This window comes from Neopsephotus bourkii, unplaced genomic scaffold (genome assembly GCF_033783945.1).
Source record: "Neopsephotus bourkii isolate Nb327-2 ecotype Australia unplaced genomic scaffold, CSIRO-AGI_Nbou_v1 NB_962, whole genome shotgun sequence".
In the NCBI taxonomy this organism is placed as follows: domain Eukaryota; kingdom Metazoa; phylum Chordata; class Aves; order Psittaciformes; family Psittacidae; genus Neopsephotus; species Neopsephotus bourkii.
In genome coordinates, this window is record NW_026901456.1 from 3,707,478 (window position 1) to 3,731,296 (window position 23,819).

The 23,819-nt window shown below is 37.6% G+C and overlaps 1 protein-coding gene across 3 annotated transcripts; it reads left to right on the forward strand.

The window, feature by feature from the left end:
- IFNAR1 (interferon alpha and beta receptor subunit 1) lies at positions 1-22,241 on the forward strand. Of its 3 annotated transcripts, none has more exons than XM_061359031.1 (11): positions 1-129; positions 8,634-8,754; positions 10,206-10,399; positions 11,062-11,219; positions 12,357-12,504; positions 13,418-13,532; positions 14,356-14,558; positions 15,679-15,833; positions 16,624-16,777; positions 19,165-19,319; positions 20,739-22,241. In XM_061359031.1, the coding sequence occupies exons 1-11, from the start codon at positions 78-80 to the stop codon at positions 20,964-20,966; spliced, it is 1,683 nt and encodes a 560-aa protein (XP_061215015.1). In that variant the 5' UTR covers positions 1-77; the 3' UTR covers positions 20,967-22,241. The 3 variants fall into 3 exon arrangements, with proteins under 3 accessions (XP_061215015.1, XP_061215016.1, XP_061215017.1); XM_061359032.1 differs by having other exon boundaries at positions 39-129; positions 19,192-19,319; XM_061359033.1 differs by lacking the exon at positions 19,165-19,319 and having other exon boundaries at positions 39-129; positions 20,739-20,909.
- Positions 22,242-23,819: the final 1,578 nt, after the last annotated feature.

Genomic DNA, 23,819 nt, shown 5'->3' on the forward strand with positions numbered 1-23,819 from the left:
GCGCATGCGCAGCCGCCCCCGGCTTCCGGTAACGGGTTCGGGCACCGTTTGCACTGAGGGATAGTTGGGCGCGGGTCATGGCGGTATTTCTGTCCTGTCTCCTGGTCGCGCTGCCTCTGCGCTGCGCAGGTGGGTCCCGGTGAGCGGGCACGACACCCGGCTGGTATCTGGGATTGTTGTCGTACCCGTTCTCAGAGGGTGGGGTGTCCTCGGCACTCCCGCTTCGGTCCTGCTGTGCTGGGAGAGGGAACGTAGCCCCGGAGCCCGTTGCGGGGGTGCAAAGGCTTGCAGGCTTGGGGTCTGGGTAGTGTGCCTGTCTGCCTCGGTAAGTGGGGCTAGGTTTGTGTCGAGGGCCTTGGGTTCAATTCCAGACTTCAGTAGCTGTCTGCGTGTCGTCTGCCTTCATCTGGCTCCGTCTCTTCAGGCTTGACTTGCTATCTGTGAGTCGTAGCGGCTGTAGCTTGAGTGTGGGACAAACAGGGTTTGAGTTTTATTGATTTGCTTCTGCTTTGGGTTCAGTGGGGGTCCGCAGGGATGGTCAGGGATCTGGAGCATCTCTTATGAGGAGAGACTGTGGGAGCTGTGCCTGTTTGGTCTTGAGAAGACTGAGAGGGGATCACATTAATGTATATAAATATCAGAAAGGTGGATGCCAGGAGGATGGTGCCAGGCTCATTCCGGTGATGCCCAGCGACAGGGTGAGGAGCAGTGGCCATAAACTAAAACACAAGAAATTTCATCTCAGCACGAAGAAGAACTTCTTTCCATTGAGAGTGGCAGAGCACAGCAACAGACTGCCCAGGAGGGCTGTGGAGTCTCTCTCTCTGGAGACATTCAAAACACGCCTGGATGCATTCCTATGTAACCTGCTGTAGGTGGCCCTGCCTTGGCAGGGGGTTGAACTGGATGATTTCCAGAGGTCCCTTCCAACCCTGATGATTCTGTGGCTGAATGGCATCTCAGTCTAACCTGGCAGAGCCTGAAGTATAAATGAGGAAATTAGAGTAGTAAAATTTCAGGATGAGGATTTTTTTTTCTCACAAGATGGTAATATGTGCTTCTTCTTGCTTCCTTAGGCAGCAAAAAAAAGAACTATTGAACAAAACCTTTTTCAAGGGGCAAGTGTTGTGTAGCCTGGATGAGCTGGGCTTAAGTAAATTATCTTTCTGCATATTTAGAGGATATTGTGACATGCAAGAGAGAGTATATGGGCTAATAAGCTAGTTTGAGTAATGGAAATATAGCTGTGGGCTAGTGTGTGTATGCTGCTAGTGTGTGCATGCTGCTTCTGATGCCACCTAAACTCTTGAATTCTGTAGAAGACTGTATTATTCTAATTCAGCACACCCAAAAGAAGACTAGAGAGAGGCTGTTTTCAGTGGTCTGCACTTTTGCATTCATGATAGGATACAGAGAAGCAGCAGTGAGACCTCTTTTCTCTCTTTGTTTTCTTTCAGCCATTTGGTTTGTAGGTGAATTGTTTGTGCATCAGCCCCAAATTTCATCCCCAAACTGAAAGCATGTGATACACGCAGCTACTTTGATCAACCCACACATTATATCAAATGACTAGCATGCCACATACTAAGTTTAAAATTGAAAGTAATTGCTCTGCTACAGTGACCTCTTTGCCTTCTACCTTGTGAAAACCAGCAGTTCTTTTCTGCTGCTCCTGTAGGAAAGTGCTTGCAGTCAGAGTTCTGCCTGGTTCTTTAGATCCCCTGTCTGCCCACAGAACCAACAGCAGTTCAGTTGTTCTGGTGTATGTTTGGCTGTGGCTTTTTTTCTTTTTTTTCCTTCTTCTCTTTTAATGTCACATGTAACGGGCTTCCTTTTCTTCCTATGCTGAAAGGTTGACTTAAAATTTCCATTGGTTCTGCCTCATACTTAATGTGATAATCATTGAGCCGTTATGTACTCGTGATGGGATTTCCCTTTGCTTTCTCCTGAAGGAGTATACTTCTGTCTGGCTAAGTGATGCTGAATGTTTGAAAGTGTTTTGAAAGTGATGCTTCTGTCTGGGTCTTGTGATGCTGAATGTTTTTTGCTATTCTATAATGTTATTATTTTCAACCATCATTTATTCAAAATATTACTTAAAATGCTATAAATTGTGGTCTTTATTAGAACAGTTCTGTATTTATTTGAGTTCATTAAAATTTGCCAGGGGAAGGAAGATAGGCATTCATGCAAAAAGCTTTTCTTTAACCTCTTCTTTCCATACTCTTATCTCTCAGTGTTGTCCTGAACACCAAAGTGTCGTTATGCTTTAAGAGAAGAAACATTAATTCAGTTTAAATTTCTGGCTTTTAAAAATTGATAAAATAAGCCAGGAAGATGTGGTTTTTTTTGGTATTACTTTGCATATCAGGTTTCTAGCTAAGTAACAAAATTTATCCAGTAATTAAGCTTTACTGAGTTTACTCCTTCATTCCTGGATTGTTGTTCATTGGGATATAAGAAAACTAACTAGAGAAGAGAACACAAAACACTGTAACTAAGGAGTATTATGTGAAAGGATGGTTGGGTGTATTGTTTATGCATATCTATAGTACTGAGAACAAATACCATATTAAATGAGTTTCTGCTATACTAAAGTAAAAGGCTGTTCAGATAGAGGAGCTCCAGTTACATGTATTTTTGTTTAGTATTGCTTTTGAATCTATTGTATATTAATATCTTAAGCATATTGGAAAAAAAATAATTTATGTATGATTTTTTTCCCAGCTCATCAAATTTTTTTAGCGGTTCACTGTCAAGAGGGAAGGATGTATCAATTGGGTTCTGCTAGTAATATGCATGATAGAAAAGTGTAAGCTTATTAAATCCAGATATAACTAAGTGGGAGGAGCTCATAATGGCTTTGAAAAGCAGGCATAGGATTGAGAAGTGTGCCAACAAACTGGAGAAATACTCTAGGAAAAAGTATGCTAGTACTGGAAAAGGACATGTTGGGGCCTTTTAGGGAGGATGGCAAAGGATGGTCTAAATATCAGTTCAAGGGAGAGGGGAAGATGCAATGTTACAATGCCTTGTAATTTATGTGTAGGAGTTTAAGTGCAATGCTGTATAAACCCCCCAAAATACTGGGGCACAGCAGTGCTAATTAGAATGAAGATGTTGTGTCATGTGTTTTATAAGCTACGTTTCTGTTTATTAGTCTCAGGTGCAGTATTGTAATTTTCTGAAGCATGCTTTTTCAAGCAAGTTCAACCATTTGGAGAGAATGCAAAAGAGAACAATAAAAGTCATTCAGAAAGCTAGAAAATTTGTCTTGAAAACTAAAAGAACTGTTGCCATTCAGTTTTTATTGTTAGTCATGTTTAACATAGTTTTCAAGTATGACTGACTTAAAGAATAATATGCTTTAATATCCATTGACAAAGTTACATAGGCTAAATGTGCTTAGGGGAGACGTAGGCTTGACTCTGGGTTTTGCAGTATATAAACTGGTGGACTATGAATAGCAACTAAGCAAGTCCTTGCTGTAAGGAAACTTGGATCTGTTATGTGAAGATTCAGACCTCCAGTAGAATCTATTAGGAAATCTGATTTGGGAGTTACTTGCTTTTGACTTACAGAAAGCTTTCTCTAATCTCTAGTGGTAAGGGTAGCAAAATATTTCAGGTCAGATGCCTGTGAAAAATAGATTATTTGGTGGTGGAAACCATAGGGCATCTTTATGCAAACATCTGTTATGTATGTAGAGAGTTGGCCACCTGCTTTCTTCAGCATGAAGTACAGGTGACCTTACAAGGTTTCTTCCAGCTCAGTTTCTGTACTTCAAATATATGAATGGGTGATTATGAAGTGTTAAAATTTATAGAATCACAGAATGGTTTGGGTTGGAAGGGATCTTAAAGCTTATCTAATACCAACCCCCTGCCATGGGCAGGGGCACCTTCCATTAGACCAGGTTGCTCAGAGCCCGGTTCGACCTGGCCTTGAACAATGCTAGGGATGGGATATCCATGGCTCCTCGGGGCAGTGTGTGCCAGTGCCTCACCACCCTCATAGTGAAAAGCTTCTTCATAATAGCTAATGTAAATCATAGAATGGTTAGAGTTGGAATTGATGATCGTTTAACTTTTAACAAATTTCAACCAAAGACATTCCTCAGAGTATAAAATTACAGCTATCTCTCTAATTAGATCCCTCTTTTTACCAGGGCAAGGAGGAAAGTACCTCATCAAACTTGAGATAGGTCTACAAAGAGTGCTGGGGTGTGTGTATGTGTGTGTGTGTCAGGTTTGGTGGTTGGTTTTTTTTTCTGTTATGTCGTATACTAGATGAAGGCAGAAGGCTGTCCAGTCCAGTGCTCATCTACAGCAGTGGCTGGTAGCTGAGTAGGTCCGAATGAAAGTATATAGTGACACTTCACAACATAATGTTATGGCAGTCTGTAATGTTGAGACTTTGTATTTCACTCTTGAGTTCATAAGCTTGGTAAGGGTTGAGCATTCAGAGGGTCCTAAGGGAAGGAATTCCACAGGTTGACTAAGCATCCAGTAAAGCAACAGTTCAGTTTGTTTGCTTAGAGCAGAGTGGTGCTTGATTTGATGCTTCCAGCTTAGTGCTAAGACAACAGCAAACAATCTTTGGCTGCTTGCATTCTTCATGCCACTCACTAGGCATGTAGATCTGTCACAGCCACCCTTCCATCTCATTTTCAGGCTGAAGAATTATGTTCTTATTCCTCCCAGGACAGAAGTTGTTCCATATCTTGGGTTGTCCTTGTCACCCTTCTCCGTCTTGTTCTATTCTATAACAAGAGTGGGCACTCTAGAGCAGCATACAGTGTTGGGAAATAAGTCTAAAATGAATTTATATAATGATGTTAAGCTTTCTATTTTACTCCCATAATTCCATATGCGTTTCTAACTTGCTCCCTTTTTGACCATTGCTGTGCACTGACTGTAAGTGCTCTCACACTTGTACATTGTTGTTGACCATAACACTGAACGTTTTGAGGATTCCCTGAATTGTAATTTGTACTAGTTACTTTTAACCCTGTAGTGGATTTTAAGTTAATTTTACAGGTGATACCTCTGAATAGTATGTGACTGTTTATTAAAGTAAAGGTAATTGTGTGCCATTGAAAACAGCTCCTAATACCTTACTTCAGCAGTTTGTAAGGAGGATTAAAAAAGGGTAGCTGTCAAGTTGGAGTCCAGCCTTGTTCAAAACTGCATGAGGAAGTTCTCCAAGAAAAAAGGAGTCAAACCCAAGGCTTGCGACAGTCGTCTTTTGGGCCTGTAAACAAAGCTGTTCTGGAATAAATCCCTGTAGTTCTCAGTGTGTGCTCCTGCTGCAGGGCTGGAATACTGTATCTTCTTCCAAATGTTAGAATCCAGACCTAGTTTTTTACAACACTGTTTGTATCCAGGAAGAGGATATGATTGTTTCCTGTGGTATTTACCAGCTTTAACAAAAGCTGGCCTTACTTAAACATTAGTTGGATGTCTTACATAAGCACATTTTTTGTAACTTGGCAAGAAAATATACCTTGTTAGAGCATGAGTCTTGAAACCGTTTTGTTTCTGCTTCCAGGCTTTCTTTTTCCTATCTGACCTCAAATGGAAAATATTTATTGTAAAGCTTTATGCTGTATGTTAGATAAGGATTTGAAAATGTGGAAAAGCTCCTTTGGAAGTGCAGTGAATATTTTATTTCCTAACAAGACAAACAAAAATAATAGTCTTAAGATACAGTAGAATTTTTTTTTCTATGTTGGAGTTCTGTAGGTGCATTGTTGTTCTCAGCTAATACTATGTGTTTTAATGGTTTACTCTGAGGTTTTATGTTGTTCAAGGTAAAGAATCTATGTTGGGAATCTCCTGTTGTAAAGACTTCTAGAAGTTTAGTACTGCTGTGGCAGGTTTTTAAACCTGGTATGTGTGCTCCTAGAGAATTCAGGAAACCAGATCTTACTTTTGGTTTGCTCTAGGAGGCTATTCAAATGTCAGAGGTTGAATTACATTCCAAAAAGACAGTTTGAAACAGGTTTTTCATCATACTGTTTAGTAAGATAAATATTTAAACAGATTGGGTGTATAAATTATATTTTTTAAGTCTCTGCAAATACATGAATATGCATAGTTACAGGGAGAAGCACTACCCTGCACTTTAGATGTGAATGATGTCAATCTGTTGAAGTTTCTTTAGAACTGAAATTGAAGGTGTTATGCTGTATCACAACACTTATATACTCTTCCACTGGCTCATGAAGCAATGAGTTTTGCTAAGCAAGATTATAACATTCAATCTCTCAATTCCTGTAGGTGGTGATATTTTTCAGACAAATTTGGTGGCTCTGACAGTCTTACACTTTCTATGGTAATAGCAGAATGGGGGGGGTGTTGCTTTAAATTATTATTATTATTATTGTTATTATTATTATTATTAAAAGCCAATGGAACTTTTTTCTTCCAGACCTTTTGATTCTTAATGCAAACATTCTCAAGTAAAGTGAAAATAATGTTTTCCCATGAAGTGAGCATTTCCTCTGTGAAGAGCTATAAATATTCAAAACTGCTGTTTTTTTGCAAAAATGTGAACTTAGCTGCCTTTGTTATCATAAGCTTTTTTGGCTGAACTGTAGCTATCTGTTAGATAAATATCTGAAAAAGATAGTTGTTTGCTTTCTTATTTTCTGATGATCAAATGTGATTTGGCGTGCTCTGGGCCTCCAGCTTAGAGGAGTAACAAATTAATGCATTGTGGAAGAAACTCCTGTAGTGGGATCCACAGGGTTTTATTGAATTACTTTTTTTTTCAAGTTCTGCGCTTTCAGGAGTCATTTCCAAAAGTCTGTGGATACCACTTCAGTTTCAAGACTCCAAAAAGATCTTGGAGACTTCAGTCTCCATATATATCCATATAGATCTGTATATCTATATAGATCATTTATAGATCTATATAGATCTATATATCCATATAGATCATTTTTCTATATACCTTTCCTTTTCATAAAGAGAACTCGGTCATCATGTAAAATATAAAACAGTTTTTGCAAGGAAGGGCCAGTGTGAAAATCAAATTCAAGATGTGCAAACAGACTTTGGTTGCCCAGGAGAAATAGGATGTATTTATTCTGATTTCTTCCTAATATAATCAAAAAGCAATTTCACAAACATGGTCACTAATGTATGTTTTTAGAAGCTGTAGCCATTGGGGGGTGACTAATAATGTGACACATCACTGGTTAAAACTAGAGTCAAGCCAGAGGTGTCTGTGGTGATTTGATTTTTTTTAATTGTTTTATTGGTTTTATTATTTTTCCCCTGATGTGTTAGAAGATTAAAGTGCATTCTTAGAAGACAGAGGTATTTGCTGGCTAGATTGTACCTAGCCTGGGTTGTCAGCAGTACCTGGTATAGGGTAGCAGGCAGAAGGATTTAGATGAAGCTTAAGCTCTGTAAATCTGGATATTCTTGGTGGTTTTGGTATAATTTTAGTGACTTCTGCCTGAGGTGTCCTCAGTTCACACATATTCCCTGTGCCTTCACACTGTTTCCCTTTGCTCTGTAAGCCACAGCCTGGTTTAGTTTCTCATAAAGAAAACTTTCAGTCCAGACTTTCAGCACTGATAAGAACTTTCTTGCCTCACCACTTTGAAGCAGTGCCATATACCGCTGTGAAGTAATTCAAATTAAAGTACCTTAGAAATAGCTGGATAAGCTTCAGTTTCTGTAAGTATCAGAGTAAATCCTTCTGCCACAGCATTGTTACCCTCATCTGATCTCTGATACTTGAGTTGTATCTCAAATGGGACACCTAGGATTCTGCATATCTCAAAGTTAATGGTAAAGGAGTCTTCTGTAGGAAGTGGAATATAAGGCAATTACGAGGTGGAAAACATAGGAGAGAGCAAGCTCTCTAGCAGATGATTCTAGCATGCATGCTTCCCTCCTGTTGGTAAGCTGCCGGTTAAGCTTTCTCTTGTCATGGCCCGGTCCTTCCCTTGATGTTGTGGACATTCTTATACATGTCCCGAGACTTAGCACTTGCCCTCCATAAGTCCATAAGCACTGCTGTTTGTGTAAAAGAAAACCCAGGATTACCGTCAGCAAGATACAAGATCTTGCTATGCGATGAAGCATTGCATGAGGGGGTTTATGCTCAATACATTTAATTTATGGGAGTAACACGTGACATAAAACAAGCCTGCTGCACTCAGTCTTCTTTGCAACTGTGAAATGACAGTGTTAGGTCAGTCCCGAGCAGTGTGCAGCTGAGATCCAGATGTTGGATCCAACTAATAAAATACGAGCTTAAAGGCATTTCAGACTGCTTGTCATCAAGAGAACACAGGCCTCGAATGTTAGAACTGTATAAACCTTTTTTAAAGGAGTGTGGGGAGAAAGATTTTAAGCACAGAGGAAGGAGATGTGTAGTCAAACAAGCAGAGGAGCTACCTGATGCACCTCTGATAATACATATATGGCACTTGAGCATATACCTCCTGAGCTATACATTGAAGTGTCATTTGAGTAGTGTGGTGTTTTCTTAACTCTTACAGTTTTTGTTATCTCACTGTAAAACTCTACTTTTTTAAACAGAAGTTATTCCTGAGAGTCATATACAAATTATTTATCACAATCTTTATCTACCTTTATGTAAATTTCTTGTAGGACAAACTAATCTGAGGAGTCCAGAGGATATTCAGGTCTACGTTGTAAATACAAATTTCACTCTAAGTTGGAACTACACTGGGAATGATACCGATGTGACATTTTCAGCAGAATACAGGTGGTAAGTAGTAATTTTATTCTAAGCCAGCAATGTCTGACACATATTTGTGTCGAAGAGCATATTAATTAATTACTATACTTCTCAATCCTGTCACATAAAACTCCTGGAGATGGTTTGAAATCCAGAAAGTAAAGGCTGGGAAGACCAAGTCTTGAAGTGGAATCCGAGCATTGTCCTTCATTTCTCTAACTCATATTTAAAATCAGACTTTTCACCAATTGTGACATGTTATAAATACAGGACACCCCTAGTAGTAATGCTGAACAATCAAGTGGTTCTTCGAGAAGATTAACCTGTGCACTAAGAAATGCAGTATTTAGATTTATTTATTCTTTGGTGATTTGGATTGGGTTTGGTTTTTTTGTTTCCTTGGGGGTGGAGGGGGACCACATTGTGTGTATTTGTTTTGCTTTTAAATTAAGGTACATTGTGGCCACACATACAGATTTTGAGAGAATGTTGAGTGTAGTTTTTGGGTAATTTGTCAGTGTTTATGAATCTAGATTTCTTGTCTGCAAATTCTAGTCACCAGATGTGAAACCAATTTTGTTCTTAAATGTTTCCTTGGTTTTACGCGTTTGGTATTTTTTAATATTTGTATTTTTCTGACAAGAAACTAATAAAAAACACAAAGTTGTTTATTTTAGGATTGCCTAGTAAATAATTTTAGGTTTATTTAAAAAGAAAAAGCCAACACCAAACACCTTCTCATCTTCAATGTGTAGATGAGAAAGCTGCTTTGAAAATAGTTTTATTTTAAAAATATAATACTGGTCTAAAAGATAAAATAGGCATTGAGGATAAACAATTACTATTGCAAGTCTGTGCCTCTTTTCTGGTCAGGACATACTTAATCTCCGTATGAAATGTCTCTTAAATAAGGTGTGTATGTTTGTTAACCCACAAGAAAAATAGCTTCTATAAAGCTAATTATTCCAACACTTAGTGCTGAACTCCCTTTTTCTCCTTTCTTTTCCCCTAATCTACATTCTTTGCTAATGTCAGAATTTGGATTTATTTTTGCTGCTTTTATGCTCTTTTAAGCACATCTTGCCATCAAGACTTTTAAATTTCTCTGACAAATTATAAAATCCTTGGTAGCCTGGGATTGTGTATAAGGATATAATTCTGGATTTTGACCATCCTTTGGTGTTGTTTTCTGGCACTGTGTGTTTACGTGGTAAATAAAGCAAGCTGGTGTCAGACTTTTCAGAGTGCTAGTTAACCTTTGGCAATAAGGTTAACTTAATACGTTAGTAGATTCAATTAATGAATTAAAATTGCAATATGAATCTAGGATAACTAAGTAGATAACATTGATTGCACTGGTGCTGGTGATAAAACAGGGTTAAATGGTGTGACATTTACTAGCATTAAGAAGATAGGAAAAATAATCTCAAGACTTAAATTGCATCTTAGTTTCATTTTGGGGTGTGTTTTCTTTCTTACAGGTTTGAAGATAATGAGAGAAATGGAACAGAGTGGAAGGGGTTGCTTGGGTGTCAAAATGTTACTTGCACAGAATGTGACTTTTCCTCAGCAATAACTGAATACTATGAAATGTATCATGTGCGTGTAAGGGCTGAAAGAAGGGAAGAAGTGTCTCCATGGTCTAGCACTTTTGAAATGATTCCGTATTTTATAGGTATGAGTTCCATATATACTGTAACATTAAATGTTCTTCAGGACATTATTGTGGAAAAAATGTGTATGGGTTCCATTGCTCATTACAACAGGAGCTGGTGGTTTTCTCAACCTTAACATAATTGAAGGTGTTTGCAGGTCAGGGAGTGTTATGATTCTCTCTTTCCAGAAAGGGGAAAATACTGTAAGTGATGTTTTTTTTCCGGACAATTTTCTGTTAGTCTGTGTTTTTCTAAAATTCAGAAAAATCCTTTTTGACATCGGGCTTTTATGGAAGTTTTCTTCTAACCTTGTGACTTTTCAGCAGTTACAGTATAGTATGCGGCTGAAGCCTTCCCTCAACATCAGATTCATTTCTCTGAGCTAGGTTTCTTGCCTTGCATGTTTGAGAAAAACTTATGCTGATTTTCACTGCAGATTTTAAAAACCATTGAATAAGTAACACTGCATTTTGACTCCATTGCTTTTAGAACCAGGTAGCAGTGCATGGTTGCTAGAATAGATTCATGAAAACTAAGATCCTATAGGCAGTTACAGTGATCTTGTTGTTGTCTTAGAATAATTAAAAATAAGATACTATAGGCAATTAGTATGGGTTTATGAATGTAAATTACTTTTTTTTTTTAATAATCATGCTTGACTTTTTTCTTTGAATATTTGCAGCTCAGATTGGACCCCCAGGAATAGTGTTGCAGTCCGTGAATGGAGTCATAAAAATTAAGGTTTCTCCTCCAGAAGAAAATCAGGTCCGAAAAATGTGGATAACCCCTCTAGATTTTAAATATAACGTAGTTCTCTGGGAAAATTCATCAAATTCAGAGGTATGATCACTTATTTTATTATTACTTTTTAACCTTAATATAACTGTCAGAGATGTACTTTGTTTCATGCTCTAAAATAGAGTGCTTTAATTAGGTAACTGTACATAACTGTTGTTAGCAGCCTAAAAATTGGGAGAAGGTGTTTGCTTTTTTTGTTTTGTTTTTACTGGAGGATTGCCTTAGATATTTAGTGAGAAGAGTCTGTATTTCTATGAACCAGATTTTCAGTGCATGAGGAAGAAGGTGAAACTATCTCAGATGTGTTGGATCAGGAGCCACCCTCAGCCAGCAGGAACGGGGAGGGAAAGAGTTCAAGGCAGTGGGAAGAAGCATTTATAGTAAGGCATAGATATAGGGAAGAAGAGGCTAACTTGATCTTACTGAGACCATACAGCTTGACTAAAGGTGTCAGTATACCTTTCTGTGTCATTAACTAAGGTCTCTGTTTCTACACTGTAGGCTGGGTTTCTTAGGGATTCTTTTGAGGTCCTGAATTTGTGAACTAGTTTCCAAGCCATAATGTGCGTCTCATGCAGCAGCTCCAGTTATTCTGTAAAGACCAAAGTAGAAGCAGTCTTTCTTTTTCCCTATCCTTTTAGGGGAATGGGTGACAGCTAGATTAGGGCAGGAGCTAAAGAGTATCTATGTTCCTTTTGAAGACCTAGTTATAATCATTACACATCAAAGTGGGGGGGGGGGGGAAGCTTTAATTTAAGTACAAGCTGTGTACAAAGGTTAGTCGCTGGAAAGTCTGGTAAACTGAAAGCAAAGAGGTAGCGAGAGAGGGAAGGGGAAGTTTTTGCTCAATTAATTGAGGGATGGAAGTGTACTATTTCTCTTCTGACTATATGCCTCAATCTGTGTGGTGAGTAATGCGTCATGTAGAGCAGTGCCACAGTCCCTCCACACTTTCATGTGTTTAAAATAGCATGATGTATTCCTTCCTTTCAGTCACGTGGCCAAGTTGGGACTTCCCTTTAGCATTTATTCAGCTTATATATTGTCCTCAATTCCCTATTTTAGCACTTTAAAGGCATAACATATAAATGGGCTGAAACCTGGAGAAGGGGAAAAAAAAGTACTGCTCATAAGGAAGAGCAGTTCTCTTCAAATGCTGTTTGCAACTGTTTCTTACAGTTCAGAAGTCAAAGTGTTTTTCCTACTGACACAATTGATGATCTTGCACCAGACACTACCTATTGTTTGAAAGTTCAAGCAACTCTTCCTTTGGAACGGCAAGAAGGCTTATTCAGTCCCATTCATTGTATAAAAACAACACGTAAAGGTACAGAGTAAAATCATCTTAAAATGATTGCTTAAACTGTTGCAAAGTAAATTGTTCTAAAGCAATAGAAATAGGCAGAAGTACTACATTCTTACTCATTGTGGTATAATAGCAGTCTTAACAGTGATGTAAATTTTCTATTTTAAATCAATATAAAATATGTCACCTATCAATATTGGCCTTAGTGGTGCAAAAAAGATTTTTTGCTCTGAGGCAAATTCTATCCATTAATTTGTATTGCAAAATCTACTTTCTGTATTTTGGAAAATTGAATATTTGAATTTGTGACTGAATCAGGAGGAAAGGGATGTGTATGTAGGCAAAATAAAAGCTTTTTGTATACTTGGCAGTAAGTGAATGCATATGAAGTTGTCCTAACCTTAAAGTAATACTGGTTTTTATGTAGGCCTTGGTGAATTTATTAATACAGATTTTGAGGAATGGCTTAGTGGCAGTTTGCTACCAGTTGCTTGTTTTGCATGTCTAAATTCTTTTGTGTGTGCTTCAGGTGTGAGTTTAAGTATTTCTAAATGCTTGTTTCAGGAAAAAAATGACTGTGGGAATGTCAGAAGTCAAACATTAGATTGAATGGGTGGTACATCAAAATTACTTCATGTTTATACATGTGTATTTTACATGTTTCTCTCATCAAGTTATTGCTGAACCAGTTTGTTTCTACTAATCTCGAGTTTCTTAATTTTTTCTGAATTGATTTAAGTAATTTTTGTTTTTACTAAAGGCTTAATATGCTGTATATTATATCACTGACCGGTTTGCCATCTTTATAATGAATGAAAACAGACTTTTTTTAAGTATTGGACCATTTACATGAGAAATACCCATTCAGTGAGATATTGTTGTACATAATATAAAACTTGCCAGTAACTGTATATTTCTTTTTTATTTTGAGCAGTGAATGACCTACTCTGTGCAACAAATCTGAGAATTCTTGCTTTGAATATGGAATTTCATCTCCATTGGACTAATCAGTATAAACAACATGTGAGCTACAATGTACAGTATCTCATGTGAGCAAAACATTTTCCATATCTCTGTTCAAAGAGGCTTTGTCATTCTAAATGCCATCCATTGTATTTTGCAAATAGTTACTAGAAGCTAAAGTGAAATACTTACAAAGAATAGTTCTTCATTGTTACATTGGGGTACCTCATCTGGACAGTGTGGCTTTTGAAAGGATTGCATGTAACATCATATTTTAGAATGTCGGGGTACTAGGCTTCTTTAAGAGTGTAAATACCAGATGGAATGGACTACTAAATACACGTTAAGTTTTAAAAGATGTTTGCATTGTTTCATTAGAAATTAGATGACTAGAAGTGGGTAAAAATGCAGGTATTCAAGGTTTCAATTGTCAACATGTTTGATTACTTCTGGTCAGATCCCAGCATGGAAAAAACCCCATCACGTACATAAAACTGTATCTTAGTATCCAGTTGTTGCACAGATATTGTGGTCAGCATCTAAATGAAGAGGAGAGATACCTCTAGCATTCTTTCAGAATTCCTTTATCATGACAGAAAAATATTCAATTTAATGGAACTCTATGAAAACTTATTTGGATTTTAAAAATTTATGAAACTGATACATAATCCTTCTATTGAGGCTTGATAAAGCACTAATTCATATTTCCTGATCCAGTTAACTTCATTGTTGCAGTTATAAATGAAAAAATGATATTCCAAATATGAGAAATTTCTAAGAAGCCCATTCTTCCAAAATTAAAAACCCCCTATGTAACACAAGTCAGCATACTCTTCCCCCTCCCCACTCCCCCCTTTTACCCTGAGTTCAAAGGCCTCATGTCAAAAACTATTAAAATACCTCTTGCAGTGGGTATCTGAAGAAACTCCATGATGATTACTCAGTGAAGTGGCTCAATGTACACGGCTGTGAAAACATCACTGATACACAATGCAACTTTTCGTCTATCATCACTACTACTTCTGGATCTTATTACCTCCGTGTGCAGGCCTTAAATGAATATAATAGATCATGTTTGTCTAATGAAGTAAAAGTAGATCCTCTGATAACAAGTAAGTAACATGTTTTCTTAAATTTACATTTCTCAACAAACTTGTACTTAATGCTGTTATTTGCAGAAAGAAACTTGCTAGATTAATGAAACTGAATACATAGTTCCTCTACAGAAACTGTTGTGAATCCTGACCTCATCAAGTTAAAGAGGAGGTTTTTCCATTGTCTTCTCCATTCAGCACAGCCAGTATTTCACTGTATTTAGAATTGTATCATTTCCTTTACAAAACTGAACCATAAAACTGCCATTATATGGCATTTTATAATCTCACTGTGTACTACGTTAATCACTGTGTGTTTGTACTAGAAATATCGCTAGTCTGACTTTTCCCATTCACAGGGAGCACATCTTTATCTCAGAAAAATGATGCCAAAGTCGAATAATTTCAGAATCTACCGCCTTTATTTTCTTGTGCATCATCTCTCATCTCCTCTTTCTCTCTACCACTGCACAGTGCACCCTGAATTTTGTGCTGATGCAGTATTACATTGACATACAACCCTGAAAAGCTTCATGGAAAAGCAGTCTTAAAAGATAGTGACTTCTAAGTCAAAGATACACTTTCCAGAATGAAACTACAGTAATTTTTATCTTTGTTGCACTTTCTGATTTTTGTGAGAAATGTGACCTTAATGAAAAACTTGACTTCGAGTCAGTCATACATGTCAAGAAATGATTATCTCCAAGGTCTTGGTAGTTAGATTATTCTTCAGTAACATAACAGAACCTAGGTAAGTAATGCATCAAGAGAAAACAAAACTGTTATGCTTCTCACTTTTAAACTATAATATAACTGTGAAGGAGGGTATATATGAAAAAGAGGGTCCATATCCTGATGAGTCATTTCACTTTGGAGTGCACAAAATTGATCCTATGGCCTGTGTATTTCATGTCACTGAAACTTGCAGAAGCCATATATGAATGTGGAAAGAGAAAATAACTGAAATATTTCTCAGGACTTGATTCTGAATAAAGCTGTTAGTGAAGTTAGACTTTGAAGTACATATTCTTAAAAATGGATAGAGATTTAATTCACAGTATGTTATGCATATATTTTTTATTATTATTGTTTCAGTCTGATTTTTAATTTTTTTTATTTTTTTTTTAAACGTCTTAAGATGAAATTGGCCCTCCTGGTATAAAGCTGGACATCAGTAATGCTTTGCTCCATATCCAGATTTCTCCTCCAGGAGGATCTGAGAGTGAAGTCATGAGGGACCATTATGACTTGTCTTACCGGGTTCTATATTGGACGAATTCATCAAATAATGAGGTATGAACTAGTTCAGTACTTAAAACAGTAGATAAAATTTGTTATGACTTAAATATGGAGTTTGAGCTCTCCTTAAGAAGCTTATTTTCAAAAGAGGATGTATGTGGTTTATCAGTCATGCAGTTGATTTGTTTTATTTTGCTTTGCTGAAAGATTCTGTTAAAAATCTGGTCAAGATGACTTTTATCACAAAGTATCTTCTTCCATTGATGTGGCTAAAGTGTAACAATTTGCAGAATTGCGCTGAGTTTTGTACAAACTGCTAAATAGCTCACTTTAGTATGGAAGTTGTAGGGTTTTTGTGCACTGTCTGAATTAAATGTAGCTTCCAGCCTCTCAAATTCTTTTCTTTTTGTATTTGTTTATATGCTACATAACTATATTTATCATAAAACAATGAAGTCTTGCATGCTTTTAACTCATGTTTTAACGGATCTGTCCATATTCTTTAAATGCTACTTACAGTAAAATATTTTACAGTAATCAGTAAATGTGTATGTGTAAATGCATGGAAGAAGAAAACAAACTGCAACAGGAAAAAGTTTTGCTTTGCACACAACTTTGAACTGTAATATTTCAGTATGGTGAAAGCAGTTGGGTTTTGCCAATAAGTGTTTCCTGAGTGTGTTTGCTTAGGAGAGAGTTGTGTGGTTTCTTTTATTTAATCCCAGCACACAGCAGTGTCTGACCTTACAGAATTACCTCTTCAGCAGAGGCCAAAATTCTAATCTGTTTGGGTGACTCTTGTACTATTTATGTGCATGTTATTCTTCCTTTTTTTTCTTTTCAGGAGGAAATCAAAGTAAAAGAGATAAAACAGACAATAGGGTCCATCTCTGATCTAACGCCCTCGACTTTGTACTGTGTAAAAGTACAGGCATTTTCAGAAGCTTATAACAAAAGCAGTCATTTCAGCAAAGAGGAATGCATCAAAACACCTGGAGGTAGGAGAGTGTGGGAATTGTTACACCTCTGGAAGGAAAATTGTTAACCCTTTATAGGCGTTTGCAAGTCTCACTGGTTAAAAAACATTTGCAGCATGAATTGATGGCCTCACAGAGTTGGCACCTAGTTGGGCAGAGATCAGAAAGGTCAGTCTTGTTACTTCGCTGCTCTGTGCTCTCTCCTACAGCTAAACTGCTGCTGTTCTGACCTGATCACAATTACGTTTTGGTTATTCTAGACCACAACTCAGTTTAGAAATTATCTCAGGTTAATAACTGTAATGATTATGAATTACAATGTACAATGCCTCGTTAATAGACAGGCTTTAATTTCCAGGGCTTTCAAGATATTTTAGGAGGATGGGAGGAATCACTAAATGCTGTTTTAAAGAGTACTTTTTTTTTTAATTGTCTTCATTCTGCTGTGAATTAATTGTATTCAAAAAAACTCCTGTGCTAAAGTGTGAAGAGACAAATCCTCAGGCTCATTGTAACTGAAAACTTACCTTTTGCAAAACGAGAATACATCTGTAGATGGATTATACTCGGAACGTAAGAGGCAGTTACCTATTGAATGTCATTTGACCAGTTATCTTGTATTAGCAGCTGTAATGCTGGAAACATTACTAAATACCCAAACTGCCTTAAAGCTGAGAAAATGTAATAATAGTAATGCTACTTTCTCATATCTTAAGCTTTTAGGATTCATTTATATTGTAGTCTTCACTGCTTTGTCTTTATCAAGCCTAAGAAGAAATAAAAGTTACTTTTTTCCCTTTGTAAAATAATTCATGTATTTTCCTAGTTAGCTACTAGTTTTCCCTGTATCCTTCTATATAGATATCTATCTATATCATATTACAATAATGAGGCTATTTAAGGTCAAGCAGTACATCCCAAGACTCAGTATTGAGAGACAGCCCTGTACTTCTTGTACATTCTTATATCCCAGTGAGGAAATCTTTAATTCTTTGATCATTTGTACTAACTGGAAATAGAGATAAAAAGACCTGATTTTCTCAGCTTGTTTATTTGTAAAGTGTTTCCTGGTATGTATTGGTTTAAGTATGTTCAAACTCTTTTCAGCTTGTTTGTTTGTTAAAGAGATAGTGCCAGAGAATATGTTGTAAAGCAGAAGGGTGGAAAGGAGGAGGAAGCTTGCAAAACTCTTGCAACTTATTGCACTGAATAGCTCATGAATATACAGATAAAAGATTTCTTTGACTACAGTATTTTGCTATCAAAAGCTGGATTCTGTCATGTAAACTCCTTCTACCATAAGGTCTCGCCCTTAAGTCCTGGAATTGAGCCTAGCTTGTCACAAGGTTTTCCATATTTCCTGGGTTAAAACAGGATTGCAGGACCATAGACTCACAGACTGGTTTGGGTTGGAACGGACCTTAAAGCTCATCCAGTTCCAACCCCCTGCCATGGGCAGGGACACCTTCCACTGTACTAGGCTGCTCAAGGCCCCATCCAGCCCGACCTTGAACATTCCACAGATGGGGCAGCCACAACCTCTCTGGGCAGCCTGTTCCAGCACCTCACCACCCTCTTCATAAAGAATTTATTGCTTATGTCCAATCTAAACCTACTCTCCTTCAGTTTAAAACCATTGCCCTTTGCCCCATCACTACAGCCCCTTGTACAAAGCCTCTCTCCATCTTTCTTATAAGCCCCTTTTAAATGTTGAAAGGCCACGATAAGGCTTTCCTGGAGCTTTCTCTTCTCAAGGCTGAATAACCCCAACTCTCTTGGCCTTTCTTGGTAGGAGAGGTGTTACAACCCTCTGACCAATTCTGCGGCCCTCCTTTAGACCTGCTTTAACAGGTCTGTGTCTGTCCTGTGCTGGGTGCCCCAGAGGTGGATGCAGTACTCCAGGTGGGGTCTCACAGAGTGGAATAGATGGTGAGAATCGCCTCCCCATCACTTGTTTACATGCAGCCCAGGACACAGGTGGCTTTCAGGGCTGCAAGCACACAGTGCCAGGTCATGTCCAATTTTTCATTTACCAGTACCCCCAAGTCCTTGTGCCTTGGAGTTATACCCTGCCTGCATGCAATAGCACAATAGATTTACATGCATCAAGTGCTTCATGGTAGCTGTGTGCAGCCTTTCTGTCCTGCTGTTGAGTAGTGACATATAACTGGGAATAACTGGATGATCCTGTTTGGAAATGCCTGTGTTCTTATAAAGAATGTGTATTTTGTGCTGGTTTTTTTAATAACTTTCAGATATTGGAATGGTGTCATTTGTGTAATGATTATCATGGCTGGTTATATTACTGTAGAAATGAGAAGTGTACTGTAGCTGATTTCGAAATAATGTGTTCTGTAATGTTTGTAGTTCAAGAGTACCTAGGCTGAATGTGTTTTTTAACTTTTTAGATAAAATTTTGCCTCTGGTCATTTTAGCAACGTTTGTAATTGCCCTGATTGCTGTCTTCCTTGTGGCTGTGCCTCTTGGTTTTGCCCTGTATCAAGCCTACAGTAAAATCAAATATGTGTTCTTTCCATCATGCCAACCTCCTTTGAATATAGAGGTAAGAAGAGATGTATTTGTTCTCATTTGTTAAGCAGATGTATTTTTAGAAAAATTCATGCAAAATGTTATTCAGAAGTGTTTATCTGTTATCCTATGATCTTATGGGTCTGCCAAGATTAATTATATCAGTTTTAAGAGTGCAGATATGGAAAAAATGGGTACTGTCAATTTCTAGAATTCTGTGATTAGCATATGTGGTTTTATTTCTATCTGTGCAAAAGAGTTGTTAGCAAGCCTTCATGCCAGAGTGTGTGCATGTCTACCCAATGTGATACTATACTTTTGCCCCGCCGAGTGAGACCAGAAATGCTTTCCAGTTGTGTTACCTGGAAGAGCATGCATGCTGTAGCCTTTTTGCTAGCCTTTAATGCTCAGAGGAGGTGAAAATGCAAGCCCAGTCTTTAGAGGAAATTTTAGTGTAGCAGGCAGCAAATATTTCTGCAATGTCCTGACCTACCAGCCTGACTTGGTCTCTAAAAAGGCAGATGTTGTCCAATTCCCAGCTGAGCTTGGCACAAGTAGTGCTTGGTAGGGATCCTGTTCTGAAATGAACAGGGCAACATGTAAGTATTGGTGTATTTTGAAATGCTTTTCACTGTGCTTTCCTCTGTGAGTCTCCAAACACTGATGTTGAGCACGTTGTTGTTCCTACATAGGTCATCATGCCATCATCTCAGTGAAGCTCCTAGCATAGGCAGCATATGAAGCTTTCTGAATAAAGTGGTAATTTAAAACCAGTCTTGTAGCTTACAAGGATAAATCTGAATTTAAGTTATTTGTAAGGCAGCATTTTAGCTGGTTTGTTTAGTAGAATGTTAACATAATTAATGTGTTATGGGTAAACATAATAATTGCAGTGCATATTTGGAAACCTTTGTGATGGGTTCAATATAAATGACCGCTTCAGAGAATAGATTTAAAGCACATAGGATAGGCAGGAGTGCACTGTTGAGAGCTTTATAAGGCTCGCAGCAGCTTACTTCCTCTTCTTTGTTTCAAACTTTGCTTTATAATTGATGATGATTTGTAGACTTTACAAGCATACACCTCATTCCCATGCTACCATATGATCTTTGAAAGTTGTCTAAATTAGGATTTTTCTTTAGGTCGTCTGTGGCCTCATAAGTCTATAGCCAATAAAGTACCACAATTATATAGATGATTGACAACTACAGGCATAGTGGAAGAGATAGGATAATGGTAGTCATTCTTTAGTGTTTGGTTTTACGAATGCACTAAACTTCACCCCAACTTGGACTTTGTGGACTTAAGGAAACAAATGGTATTATAGGTAGGAAACCTCATGATGTGCTGAACATGATAAACCAGATTTGTACAGCTGTGGTGTTAAGCAGAGTCATTATTTAGGTATTACGTATGAATGTTCATCTCTTTTTTTCTGCTTCTTTTTTTGCAGGGTTTTGGAGGACAGCTTTTTAGCAGTCCTTATCTGTTAACTGCAGAAGAACCAATAGAAAATTGTTCTATAATTGAGACTATCATCACAGAAGAAGCAAATCAAATTGCTGTCAAAGATTACAAACATTCTAAACAGAGGAGTCGAGACTCAGGAAATTATTCTAATGATGACAACACTTCAGGAAGCAAAGTGTCAGAAGAAATGTTAGAAAAGGAAATAGTATAACATCTGAGAAAATAAAAGCCATAATGGGACTGGCAGCATAATAAGCACGTAAAAACTGTGACAGTAGCAGCTTAGAGGAGAACAGTGTCACTTTGGGACCCTTGTCTTCAGGTTTCCAAATCTGTACTTTGTTAGTGGAAAGTTACATGCCCTCTCTGCTGCAAGCTAACTAAAGTTCCATTATAGCAGTTGATTCCTCTTACCTTACAGCATTTTGACTGAGTCTTCATCATGTGAGAAAAAGAATACTGTCTGCGTAAAGAGGAGCAGATCTGCACACTTTATATATTTGAACCTGGTAACCTCGGCACGTTTACTCTGTTCCAAGGGAAGAATTTCTGACTATCCTAAAGATTTGTTTTGCCAGTGTGTACTGTGACAGAAGCCTTAAGTTCCAGTATTGAATCTTATGATGTTTACACAGGCAGAAGGAAATAGATGCCTGACACAATTTTAGGAACTTTTCTGACATTCTCTTCCAGCCCCCTCAGGGGCAGTGCTTTTTGGTTCAGCCGGTCCAGAACAAGAGATGCAAGGAGCTCAAGAGTAGCCTCAGTGAGGTAGCTGCTCTGACCCTACTTGTAGAATTCCTTGTGCCCACTGGCTTGTTCACGTATCTGTGTCCCTGTGTCAAGGTGCTCTTTTCCTATAGGGTGAGTGTGAAGAGGGGAAAAGGCAGGAAGGAGGTTCACTTTACCAGGAAGGAAAATTTCAGAGTGGAAGTTCATTGTAAATAGAGGTTGGGTCAAATAGATTTTCACTGCATTTAGGATGAAAAATAAGCAGAAACTAAAATGACAAAAGCATGTTAAGAGGCCTTGATTTACTTTTTTGTTTTGTTTTATGCTTCTAATTGAACTGTATTTAGAAGTGTGAATCCCTTTATAAAAAGGAGGCAACTTCCTTCTGTAATTAGAAGGACCGAAGCTGAGTTTAGAAAATGCCTTTTAACAGAAAGGTGAGGAGCTTTTTCAGCTTAGTCTCATTTTGCCAACAGACTTTCCTTTGGAAAAAATGTAAGATCTGCTGCAATAATGTTTCAGTTTGCATACCACTTTCTTCTGAAGTAATTTTTAAAAGTAGCTTGTTTTGTACGAAGAAATTGATTTGGAGTAAACTGGTTTTGAGCTTCATGTGGGCTATGGTTTATTGTAACAAACTGTTGGTATTTATATATGTCGGGTTTTTAATTTTGAAGATGTGATCTAATTTTATAAATTGTATGTCCTTGTGTTCATTGAAGAACATAATACATTTTGCACATTTACTTCATTATCCGTTTCTTGGTTCCATGTATTTTTGACATAGTGACATTGAAGCTACACTGTGGATACTTGGGAGGTTTCCCATAAGCCTTCAGTTATTTTTCCTTCCTAAAGAAGCCAATGTGAAGAATATCATATATAAATTTAACTGGGGCTTATGTTGGGAATGTTGCATGATTTAGACAAAAAAGTGCTAATTCATTTTCTGAATTGGGGCTTAAAACAAGAATGCTGAACGTGAGCATTCCAGTCATTGTGGTCTTTGGTAAATAGCTTCCGTCCATGGATTTTTGTGGGATACTTAAAGGAAAGATGGTATGGAGTTGTCTGTACTTGTGTGGTCTCTTCAGCATGATCTGAGCTTGCAACTTGTTGATGCAACTGTACCTCTTAGTGATGTATGCTGTAGCTGGCCTTACTGGATGTTTTTTTTCTCTTGGACAACTTCAATTTCAGCCTGCTTTTCGTATTTGTGATCTACTTCTGTAGAGTTTGGGGATATGTTTTCATTTAGGGCATTTGCAAAAGTGAAGCTATTCTAAGCACATGTACTGAAGTTATGGGTTTGTTTTTTCCCTGCTCTTCTAGGGAAGATGTTTCATCCATTATTTCAGTGGCCAGCTGTGGGCTGTAATTTTGATGGTTGCTTTCTGTGATGCAAGATGTTATTTGCCTCCTGGAGTTTTGACTCTCTGGATGAAAGCTATTTAATGTAAGGGATTTCTCTGTCAGATTTCAAATTATGGCAAAGGACTCTACAATGAGTGTTCCTGAATTTGACAGAATTCATAGTTTGCAGGCAACCCACATTTTTCTTCAAGATGTAGACCCAAATGAGTGGTAATGAATATATATATGTGTGCTTGAAGTTTGATTATAAGGTGGGTTACAGAAAATGTTGTATCAATTGTTTTCAGTGTTGCCAGAAGAACCAAAACTAGAACTGTAAGATGGAAATACTCATTCTAATACTTACACTGGAAACTCAAGTTCCTAAATACCTGAGGCAATCTCATTCTGATCTGTTTCAGATGTATCCAAAAATAATATGACAGCATTTCTTACAGGATGCCTTTTAAGAGCAGTTTATTACAGTGCATAAAGGAACTTTGTTTAAATGTCATCTTTTAAATTTCCAAAGCCTTTCTAAAGAGTAAGACCCTTGAAGTGGTTTTCTTTTTCCTTGTTCAAAATATTTCTAACAATAGAAGCTAATCTTTATTATCTGGTACAGAAGAAGCCCTGAGTGTGCTTCTCTTCACTGAAATTATTCAGTGGGATGAGATACGGTATTGATGGTAAAAATCACAAGCAAGTCAATCAAACCCAATGTTTTTGAAACTAGAAGCACTTGCCAATGTCGGTACTGTGGTATACATGTAATACCAGCTTTGGGGTTCAATGTTATGAAGCAGAAGTTTCCTGTCATGGGGTTGCTGTTGAAAGGAAACCAGCATCTGGTAATGATTTTGCATATTGGATCACATGCTGTGACTTTCCCATGACTTCTGCTTTTGGAATGGATTTTGTTACTAGGATTGTTTTTTGCAAAACCTTTAAGATGGAACTAAACCACTTTTTGTTCTGT